Raw genomic sequence first — 11,681 nt, forward strand, 5'->3', positions numbered from 1 at the left:
AAAAAAAAAAAAAAAAGGAGGCGTCAAAAAGTTATTGCAGAAATTCCATTATTTTTCAATTCCATTTTTCCATGAATTTTTCGAAGCCCCTTCATATAATGTAAGCCACATATGTATTTTTACATTAGTAGCCACATTAGAAAAGTACAAGATACAGGTAAAATTAATTTTAGTAAGTTTTTTAATCATTGTATCAAAAATATTATTTGTTATGTACTCTATAAAGAATCGCTATTATTGGGGAACAGTGGGTAGGAGGAGACTTGGAGAGGCAGGTAGGGTGGGAGTGGGCTGTTTGAGGCCTGTGTGTCTGCTACCTTTGTGAGGCTTTTCTGGGGAGGGAGCAGGTTGGGAAGAGAAGCCAGTGTCATCCTTACTCTGGTCCCTACTATAGGGTGGTGAGGTTAGAACAGAGACAAGAGAGAAACAGGTGTGGTGCTCTCTCTGTCTCTGAATAGTTGACAGTCGTTGAAAGGCCCAAATAGCACCATAGGCTCCTGCTCTGGTATACACGTATACATTAAGAGTCTAGAATGTCTTTTACTAAACTCAGACTTTAATAATGCTTTTGTTCTCTGGGTTGAGTTTTTGTTTTTTTTTTTAACTGTTCGAGTGTAAATTCCTTTCTGGAAAGACAGGAAAAGGAAAAGTTTGTAGTAGATTTTCCAAACACAAACTTTGCTTTTCTATTATGGTTATGGCAACTGTCTCTATTTTAGTAAAGTTAGCCTACTATATGAATGCCATTGTGTGATTTAGATTTTCAGAACCCACAAGTGATGGCAAACAGTTCAACTGGGCATTTTGAATGTACGCTGTAGGCACGGTCCAGAAGCACTGTGTGAAGCTAGGGACCTGTTCTCATCTGTGAGGTTCAGAGGAACCAGGACACAGCAGGGGTGGTGGGGGGTGGGGTGGGAGGGCATAGGAGTAACGAGGCAGTGCCCAGAGACAAGCTTAAGGAGAACTTTTACAGGCAGAAGAAAGAAAGTATTTGCAGAAGTCTTGCCAGGGACAAAAGAAACCATACATTTATGGTCAGTCGGTTTTCCACAAAAGTGCCAAGACAATCCAGTAGGAAAAGAATAGTGTTTTTAAAATTTCCCCCTAACAAATGGTGTTGTGACAACTGGTTATCCACATGCAAAAGCTTGAAGTTAATACTCTCTCACTCCATCCCCCCCAAATGAATGAAAATGCATCAGAGACCTAAATTTTAGAGTTGAAACTGTGGTGCACTCAGAAAAAGACATAAGAGGGAGTCTTTGTGCTCTGAGTTAGGCAGTGCTTTCGTAGCTCTGACATGAAGCCTAAGCTCCCAAACTGTAAACTGCTGTCACACATCACAAAACTCAGAACCTTTGTGCTTCAGAGAATTCCATCAAGACAGTGAGATGACATCCCCACAGAATGGCAGAAAATATTTGCAAGTCATGTATATGATTGATGGGACTTGTATTCGGTTACTTGTCAGATAGAGTGCTGGAAGATGAGTCCCGCAGGTTGAAAGGCACTCAAAATATGACAGGGGAAGAGCTGCCCCCTCAAAATAGATCTGACTGTGATGACACGAATGGAGTAAAGCTTTTGAACCTTCATTTGTTGATGGGGCAAAACTCAGAATTAAGAGAAACAGCTGTGAACATTGATTAATCGGTCAGAATGTGGAATGTGTGAGTTCTGAATCCAGGAAAATTGTAAGTTGTCAGAAATGAAAAACGCATCAAGATTGACATCCTAGGCAATAGTGAGCTGAAATGGACTGGTCTTAGCCATTTCACATCTGACAGTCACATTGTTTACTATGCCGGGGACAACAAATTCTGGAAGAGTGCTATCACATTCATCTTCAAAAAAGAACATTTCAACATCTCTCATAAAGTACAATACTTCTTCTGATAGGATAATATCCACACACCTACAAGGCAGAGCATCTACTATCACTGTTATTCAAATCGACACACCAACCACTAAAGCCAGTGATTGAAATTGAAGATTTTTACCAACTTCATTGTGAAATTGATCAAACATGCAATCAAGGTGTATTTATACTTGCTGGTGATTGGAATGCAAAGGTTGGAAACAAAGAGGAAGGATCAGTAGTTGGAAAACATGGCTTTGATGATAGAAATGATGCTGGTGAGCACATGATAAAAATTTTCAAGACCAGTGACTTCTTCATTGTAAATACTTTTTACACAATATAAAAGGTGATTGTATACATAGACCTCACTAGATAGAATACACAGGAATCAAGTTGACTACAGCTGTGCAAAGAGTTGGAAAAGCTCAATATCATCAGCGAAAACAAGGCCGGAGACAGACTGTGGAACAGGTCATCAATTGCTCATATGCAAGTTCAGGCTAAAGCTGTAAAAAATTAAAACAAGTCCACAGGAGCCAAATATGACATTGAACATACCTCACCGGAATTTAGAGACCACCTCAAGAATAGATTTGATGCTTTAGACACTAAGGAGTAAAACCAGAAGAGCTCTGGAGTGACGTCAAGAACATCCTTCAGGAAGAATGCAAAAGGTCAGTTTAAAGGAAAAAAAAGAAAAGACTAAAATGTATGTCAGAAGAGAACCTGCAACATGCTTTCCAGTGTAGAAATGCTAAAGTAAATGGAGAAATGAGGGTGTGAAAGACCTGAACAGAAAATTTGAAAGGGCAGCTCGAGAAGACAAAGTCAAGAACTGTAAGGAAATGTGCAAAGACCTGGAATTAGAAAACCAAAAGGGAAGAAGAAGCTCAGCTTATTTCTCAAGCCCAAAGACCTGAAGCCTCAACTTAGCAATATTAAATGAGTGCAAAATATTGAATGGTGCAGAAAGCATAAAAAGAAGAATCACTGTACCAAAGAGAGATGGTTGATGTTCAGACATTTTAAGAGGTAGTTTGAACTGCAAGGTCGCCGGTTCAAGCTCACCAACTGCACCTGTACAGGGTTGCTATGGGTCGGAATGACTCGACGGCACTTAACAACAACAACAGTATGATCAAGAACCGATGTGCTGAAGGAAAAAGTCCAAGTTGCATCGAAAGTATTGGTGAAAAGCAAAGCTCCAGGAATTGATGGAATACAGACTGAAATCTTTTAGCCAACTGATGGCAGCACTGGAGTGGAGGCACTCAGTCATCTAGGCCAATAAGTTTGGAAGGCAACTACCTGGTCTCTTGATTGGAAGAGATCCATATTTGTGGTTGCTCCAAAGAGAGATGATCAAAGGAATGTGAAATTTTGCTGAAGGTAATTCAAGAATGGCTATTACAGGGTAGTGTCAGAAGTTCAAGGCAGATTCAGACAAGGATGTGGAACAAGGCATATCATTGCTGATGGCAGAGGAATCTCAACTGAAAGCATAGAAAACCAGGAAGCAATTTACTTGTGTTTTGTTGACTGTGCAAAGACTTTTGACTGTGTGGATCATGATAAGCTATGGATAACATTCCGAAGAATGGGTATGCCAGATCACTTGATTGTACTCATGAGTAACCTGTGCATAGATTAAGAGGCAGTGGTTTGAAAAGAACAAGGGGATACTGAATGGGTTAAAATCAGGAAAGGTGTGAGTCAGGGCTGTATTCTTTTACCATACTTATTCAGCTTGGACTATATGAGGAGTATGGTATCAGGACTGGAGAAAGACTGTTTAAGAGCTTGTGATAATGCAGATAATACAACCTTGCTCACTGAAAGCAAAGAGGACTGACAGTGTAGATTGCACTTCAAAGTGTGCAAAGATTACGGAAAGCCTCACAACCGGACCAATAAATAACATCATGATAAATGGAAAGAAGACTTCATTTTGTTTAGATCCGCAGTCAGCATTCATGGAAGTAGTAGTCAAGAAGTCAAACAACATATTTGCAGTAGGCAGAATTGCTGTACAAGACGTCTCTAAAGGATTGACAAGCAAAGAAATCAGTTTGAGGTCTACGGCTGACCCAAGTATGGTATTTTCAATAGCCTGAGATATGTATGTGAAAGTTGGACACCGAAGAAGGAAAAGCATGGAAGAATTTATGCATTTGAGTTACAGTGTGAGAGAAGAATTTTGGGAGAAGAATATCTGGCGTAGACTACCAGATGTGCAAACAAATCTGTGCTGGAAGAAGTGCAGCCAGAATGCTCCTTAGAAGCCAAGATGGTGAGACTTTGTCTCTCATACTTTGGACATATTATCAGGAGGGCCAGTCCCTGGAGGAGGAAAATTATGCCTGGTAAAGTGGAGGGTCAGCGAAAAAGAGGAGGACCCTCCAACAAGATGGATTGGCACAGTTAACAGTAGCAGTGAACTCAAGCGTAACATCTGTGATGATGGTGTAGGGCCAGGCAGTGTTTCATTCTGGTGTGCATAAGGTCAGTATGAATTGGAACTGACTTGATGGCACCTAACAACAACAACAACAACAACAACAATTCAACTACTAGGAAAATGTAGGATAAGCCAAAGAAAACAGTAGGTAGGTTCATGGAAAGAAGTCAAAGTCTGGTGTTTTGGTGTTGAACGGTCACTGATTGGGAAAGGAAAAATGTGTGCCCTACCTTGAAATTAGGCATCTCTTTCGTTCACTGTTCGTTTCTGAGGTAACAGGTGGAAACTCCATGGGTTTGACTGAGAGTGCCTTCATCTCCTGTGGTCATCGGAGAGTTTGCTTCAATACTGCTCCATTTTCAGCAACTCCACCAGAAATTAAGACACATTTTGCTTCCTTCTTATTAAATATAAAGAATTTAAAAATAATCCAAGCATCCTTTTAAATAAGTATTCATCTTGATTAGTTATTAGCTTGATTAGTATGTTAAAGCCCGTGATCTCAATTGTATTTTGCAATTTCTTCACCCCAGAATAGTTGACCTAATAGCATCAGCATCCTGAGCCATCGTCTTGGTCATGTTAGATAATCTTCTTAGCTTACCCAACAGAGTCCAGCCTGGAAAATGAATAAAAAGGGAAATCAGAAGTCAGTCTTTCTAGTTTATCCCATTACACAGTGCTTCTGGAAATGTTTATGCAAAGGAAGGAAACAGCAAGGGATTTGCTCTTAAGTTTCTGAAGAGGATGGAAAACAGTTTGGGTTTTTAAAATTTCCGTTAAACACTGATTGCTTTATTGGAGGTAAACTGTGTAGTCAAACTCTGGCTTCTAGGTAATTAATTTCCCTACTACCAGAGCACTGAGCCCCAAAGGACCAAAGAAGAGGTGAAAGTGAGTGAATGTTCTCACAATAAGTGTTCAGAGTTAATAGTAAAGGTGTGAGAAATCTCATGATATTTTCATGTGGACATTTTTTAATCACCTAATGACTATGAAACTTTATTCACAATTTTTTCTCCGAACAGATGAGCTCCGAAAGGAAATGCTGGATGATGTACAAAAGAGATTGATGAACTTAGTAAATAGCACAGAAGGAAAAGTGGATAAGTATGCTTTGCCTTATAACTTTTCTCTAATTTATGGAGATTACTTTTATCCTAGCAATGACTTTGACATGTAGATGTGTACATGTGAAATAATCTTTTAAAAGCTTTCCTATGTAGTGATGAGTTGCAGGTACTTTTAAACAGAGAATGACTGCCTAACTTATTTCCACCTTTTATTAAATAGATTTTGCTCAGCACATACTGTTTTTTTTAAAAACAGTGGAAGATTTTAAACATCATCTCAGTATGAAGTGCTTTAGAAAACAATAGAACTCCTTTTTTATTTTCATTTCTTTTCTTTTACTGTCCTTAACTGAATATATCATCTTGCTCGAATGTAATTGGTCTGAAGCCTGGAATGACAGGTAGGGTGGTGTGTGTGTGTGTGTGTGTGCACGCACATGCGTACATGCGTACATACGCATATGGAGATCTGGTTGTGTAGTGGATTAGGAGCTGGGCTGCTAACTGCAAGGGCAGCAGTTTGAATCTACCAGTTGCTCAGTGGGAGAAAGATGAGCCTTTCTGCTCCTGTAAAGATTTACAGCCTCAGACCCCTATACAAGATTGCTGTGAGTCGCAACCAGCTCGGTGGCATACAGCCACCACCATACATACACATAACATACATACATATGTAAGGTCCTGGTGTGGAGCTGCAGGATAAGCACTGGACTGGTAACTGCAAGGCCGACTGTTCAAAACCACCACCTGCTTTTCAGAAATACTATTCAGGATCGTTATGAGTTGGAACAGACTCGATGGCACTTAACAACAATAATAACATATATATAATATAATTTAGTATTTTAAAAAAACAGGTACTATGATCAAGCTTATTTTTGAATAAATGTGAATGGGGAAATTTTAATACTGGTTAAGTGCAAGAGCCATCAGTACCATTTAAAGTGAGGAGGGGGGAAGGCAATCTGATATGTCTCTGTCAGGTGACCACCAACCTAGACAGTTCCTGGGGTTCCTACTGATGTGTCTATTTGCTTGAAGAAAGCGTGACTAGTAAGTGATGTTTTTAAAAGGGAAGCTTCCTGGGTGTCTGAAATACTCTGAGGCTTGTCAGGATTTAAACAACTACAGCAGATGAGCTACTTTAAACTATGTTGTCATCACTGAGGAACGTGTTTGTGTTGGTTGTTTCTGTCAGTCGGTGTTAGGTAGCGAGTTCACCTGAACTGTTTCTGCTTCATTCTCAGAGTCCTGATGAGAAACCTCTTCATTGGACATTTTCACACACCGAAAAATCAGCGTCATGAAGTGTTCCGATTAATGGGGAGCATCCTGGGTATCAAAAAGGAAGACATGGAGCAGGTAAGGGAGCAGTGGAAGCCAGTTTCAGTACAGTCAGAACTCAAATGGCATCACTTCAATTGTTTCCTCTTCTGTATATTGTATGATTTTACTGAATATAATTTTTTAGTACTGTAGAAATGGAATCATTTCATTCTGCAGTGAAGAAGTTGACTTGTTGGTTTGGATGCTATTGATTGGAATCTTTAGTAACCTAGGAGCCACCTCTCCTATCGCATGTGTACATTCTGAGACATGGCCGTCCCGATGTCTTTGACTGAGGTACAGCCAGGAGCCAGGACTACAGTCCCGTGTCTCTGTGGTCTCTTTCATAGGATAGGTAGACTCAGAACTGGACTGAAAAAGAAGAGTTTGCTATATTTGAAATCATATAAAAATGGTTATTTTTTTTCTCTCTTTTTTATATTGATAAGACTTTTCTGTTCTAAAATTATCTTTCAGTTGTTTAAAGAAGATCGGGGTGGTGTTACCAGGTGGATGACTGGGTGGCTTGGAGGAGGATCCAAAAGTGTACCCAGTACACCTCTGAGACCAAGTCAGCAATCCCTGTTGAACAGTGTAAGAACCCGTTGTGTTCCTGTTCCTGTGAATGTCGCAGGGGACACAGTCACTTATTTGCAGAGTATCACAGAAGTTCTTTTCCAGCTTCTTTTATCATGCCCTTTAATTTTGGAGTTATAGAAATGAAGGTACAGGGAGGTTCATTTAAGGAAAATAAGCGAGTTCTAATTTTTAAAAAAGGAGCCCTGGTGTGGCACTGTAGGATAAGCACTGGACTGCTAGCCACAAGGGCAGTGGTTCAAACCCACCATTCCCTCCTCAGAAACTCCATACACAGGGTCACTATGGGTTGGAACTGATTTGACGGCACTTACTAACAACAAATAATTAAACAAAAAAATGTTTTTCCCATGATGGGTATTTATTATTATTATTATTATAATATATGGTTGGGTTGTTTTGTTTTGGTAAATATGTGAGGGGACTTAAAAAAGTTCATGGGAAATGGAATTGAAAGTTCATGGCATTTTAACATGAACGTTTTGAATCCCCCTTGTATCTACAGGGACTAAAACACTTGCCATTTCAACAGTCTTCACATGTACGGTTCAGTGACATTTTAAGTATGTCCATCATGTTGACTGTCAACATGGACTTCCCAATTTTTCCATCACAGTTTCCATCATGTTATTGCATAAAGATTGTGTTTTAAGCTTTTTATTAATATGGTACTTTAAATTTTCATACTATTAATTGTTCTTTTACTTGTGCCTGGCCATGCTGCTGTAGGCACACAGTCATTGGTTTGTCTCAGTGACTGAAGATGAGATTCTTGAAGACCAAGGTTTTATTTGACTCCTGCATGCATCTACCTAGTTGTGCCAGTGAATACACCTGCTCTGTCCTAGACTGTTGTCAGCATGGGGACACAGCAGCAGAGCACACAGACAGTGTATCTGCCCTCAACAAATTTACCATTCTGGTAGGAGGAGGTAGTTCATAAACTTGTAAACACAATTCCTGGTGTAGAGTAGACTGTAGGTGGATATTGACTGAGTTGAGTAGCATTGGGAGTTAGAATGAGCCCTGGTGTGTGTGGTACTATAGGAGAAGTACTGGACTGCCATTGCAAGGTCATCAGTTTAAACCCATCAGTCACTCTCAGGAACCCTATACAGCCTCGCTAGGATTCAGAACTGACTCAACAGCAAAAAACAATAACATATGAATTAGAATATGGAGTTGTTTTTGTTTACCCTTCTCTAATTTTGTAGTAACTAGGAAACTGAGGATTGGTAATTTACTTAGAACTGGTTAGTTAAGGATAAAACCCAAAAGCTGTTTTACTTGGATCACATAAAATGTAATTTAAAGAAACAGTTTAGATTATGTTATTTTAATTTGGTATATTACTGGCGATGTTTTGCCATGTTTTTTGGTTGTGTCTTACTGTAGAAAAATATAACGAATTATGTAATTTTTCAAGTCCTTGTAAAGAAATGAAAATGATTTAAGATTCAGTGTCTTAAGTGTCATTGATGGTAAGAAATGAGAGGTTTATCAGTCAGTTATCAGGTGGGGAGTTCTGTGATCCCATATGATAAGCACTGGACTACAAACTACTAGGTCTGTGGTTCGAGCCTGCCAGCTTCTCCTTGAGAAAAAAGATAAGGCTTTTTGGTCTCGCAAAGATTTAAAAAGCCTCGGGAACTCTATACAGCAGGGGTAGGGAACCTTTTTTCTGCCAAAATTTATAACATCTTTCACGGGCCATACAAAATTACCAACTTAAAAATTAGCCTGCTATGTTTGATCAAGCATTTAATTAACTCATCCCTAATGTGATGTGTAGAACTGTGGTTGCCTTGGCAGGGCCACACCAGATAATTTTCCAGGCCTTGTATGGCCTTTGGGCAGGCTGTTCCCCACCTCTGCTATACAGGGTCACCATGAGTCAGAACAACGCAACAGCACTTCACGACAACATCAGTTAGCCGGTTTATAAAGTATTTGCAGTGAGCAAAGATTATTGACTAATTGTTGAAATTTTATACTTGATACCCATGTAGTTAAAGTACAAGCGATTTCCATTGTTCTTAAATCTTATCTGCAAAAAAAGATTCAAGTAGCATTGTGAAGTTTCTAGTGTTTCATTAGAATAGGTGGTACATTTTCTTAGTTATAGTGAATGAAATTGTATTATCTAGTCTAAGTATAACCAAAATATTTTCTTTTTAGTCTTTTTCAGAACTTTTTGTTAAATTTCTAGAAACAGAATCTCATCCATCTATTCCACCACCAAAGCTTTCTGTTCATGATATGAAACCTCTAGATTCGCCAGGAAGGAGAAAACCAGCTATGAATGAACCAGAAAGCTTGAAAGGTAAAACCAGATACTTATTTTTTCTGTAATTAAAAAACCTGACTACTTTATGATTATGTTTTACAGTGATAGGAACTACATTTTTAGTGTTGTTGAAACTGTGTAATCACCTGTTTCCAAACTTCTGCTAAGGCTTCAGGTTTGGACTTCATGAAATCCAATTATTTAAATGAACTAGGTGCAGTTAAACATTAGGAAGTATTTTCCCTTTACATATCAGCATGATCCTCTTTTCTTGGCATAACTCTTTGGAGGAACTTTTTTTCTAGAAGTGGTGGTGGAACTTCGGTTTGGAGGTGGGAGAAGTAGAGTCAGGTAGGACAGGCTCCTTGGGGGAGGCGCAGAAAAAACCAGAGAAGGTGCTTTCTCAGAGCAGCTCCAGAGCTTTGCATCTAGGGCATCAGTTTCCTGTACCCAACAGTGGAAAAATCTGACTGTAGAAAGGAAAATATGGTGATTTCTGAATCGATCGGGATGCGGGACTCTCCCAGCGGCCACTCCGCCTGGGCTGAGATCAGAGGGCAGGGCCACAGCAGACTGATAACAGTAATTCAGCACTAAAAACCACGCAGTTAAAACCACGCAGCGGCATTTGAAAAAAGAGGTGTGGAGATTTTACACAATTCTTTCTTCTTCTCCCCTTTTGCCCATTCTGGACACCTTCAGGCGGGTAGGAGCACACCCCTAAAAGGATCCAGAGTTGCGCCCATGGTTTTCCCACGGCACAGTGAGGAGGTCCCTAAGAGGAGTCCCATTGGTCCCGTGGGCTGATCCTTTGGAGGCTGCTTATGACGTCTGACTCTGGGACCCAACTCTAAAGTTGACCTGGGCGGGATCCTTTATTCCTGCCCACCCAGCCAGAAAAAGCAGGTCTGGCCATGCAGACAAACTGTATGAATACTCTATAAAACCCCAACATTAAAAGGCAAGAGCCAACACCAGCTACTATGCACAAGGATGCAGCTAATTTGAGAATTAACGTTGTGCACACACAGATAGATATCTGACTGACCTTCAGAAATAAAACTAGTGTACAATCTTTCTCCCATTGATTTCTCAATATCTATCTGTGCCACCTCCACAGTGGTGACTAGAGGAGTGGACACCCCCACCCACTGCTGGAGGTTTCTGCTGTGCCCGAACACTGACTTGTGTAGCAAAGGCTATGGTTTTATTTTTGTTTTTGTTTTTGTTTTTGAGTGGTGGTTTTTGTCTCTGCTTTTATATTGTTTCTGTTTTTGGTTCTTTTGCTCTTAGTTTTTTTCCAGGAGGTGTGGGAGCTTTCTCTCCCTACATTACTCGAGAAGAGACAGCAATCGTGGCCATATAGCCAAGCTACAAGCATACCCCATAATATCCCTCCATCGAGACAGGAGTCAATACTAGCTTCTAGGCATCTAGAAAGGGAAGCCTATCTCTAGATCACATACACCAGGAAACACTCAGTAAGCTTAACACAGCAACATACATTCACTTAATCCTTGAAAACACACCTAACTACTGAAAATGTCCAAGAAAAAGAAAAAGTAACAAAAGTTCTCAGCACATATCCAAAAACAGAAAAGAGTAACTGAGACAAATGAGCTTGAGGCAGACATAGGCTTTCCACTAGAAGAAGAGCAGGCTTTGGAAATGCCTGAGAAGGAATTGAGAAGAATATGTTGACAAATTCAAATGCTTCCCAGAGGAGTTGAGGAAAATAAGGAAGAAATCAGGAAACTGCTTCAGAAGCAATCAAATGGAAGTGGTAGTGGATTTGTCAAGCTTGGTCACGTGTTTTTCCTTCTCACTAGCGGCAGTTATCGCTAGTCAGAGTTCTAGGTGTCCTTGATAGTTGGAGAAGGACTTTCCCTTTTGTGAAAATCTGTGTTGCTTCTAGTAAGCAAACCTTGGGATGTTAATAAGATTTATCAGCGTAAACTTGACTTAGACAATGAGAATGTTCAGAGGCACTCTCCAGTGCTGAAAGGTCTGCATGATAACTACTGATTTGGTGGCTGCCGACATGTATGTATGTCTTCCTGCTCTCCAGTCTGTGAC

At 40.0% G+C, this 11,681-nt stretch overlaps 1 protein-coding gene across 1 annotated transcript in view; it reads left to right on the forward strand.

Annotated features, from left to right (window-relative positions):
- Positions 1-11,681, forward strand: part of TRIP11 (thyroid hormone receptor interactor 11) — a 90,584-nt gene that overhangs the window by 75,419 nt on the left and 3,484 nt on the right. The window contains exons 17-20 of the mRNA XM_006839567.1: positions 5,351-5,432; positions 6,643-6,757; positions 7,199-7,315; positions 9,497-9,641. Of these exons, the coding sequence (XP_006839630.1) occupies positions 5,351-5,432; positions 6,643-6,757; positions 7,199-7,315; positions 9,497-9,641 (459 nt within the window). The remainder of the gene's footprint in view (positions 1-5,350; positions 5,433-6,642; positions 6,758-7,198; positions 7,316-9,496; positions 9,642-11,681) is intronic.

This window comes from Chrysochloris asiatica, unplaced genomic scaffold (assembly GCF_000296735.1).
Source record: "Chrysochloris asiatica unplaced genomic scaffold, ChrAsi1.0 scaffold00025, whole genome shotgun sequence".
Classification (NCBI taxonomy): Eukaryota; Metazoa; Chordata; class Mammalia; order Afrosoricida; family Chrysochloridae; genus Chrysochloris; species Chrysochloris asiatica.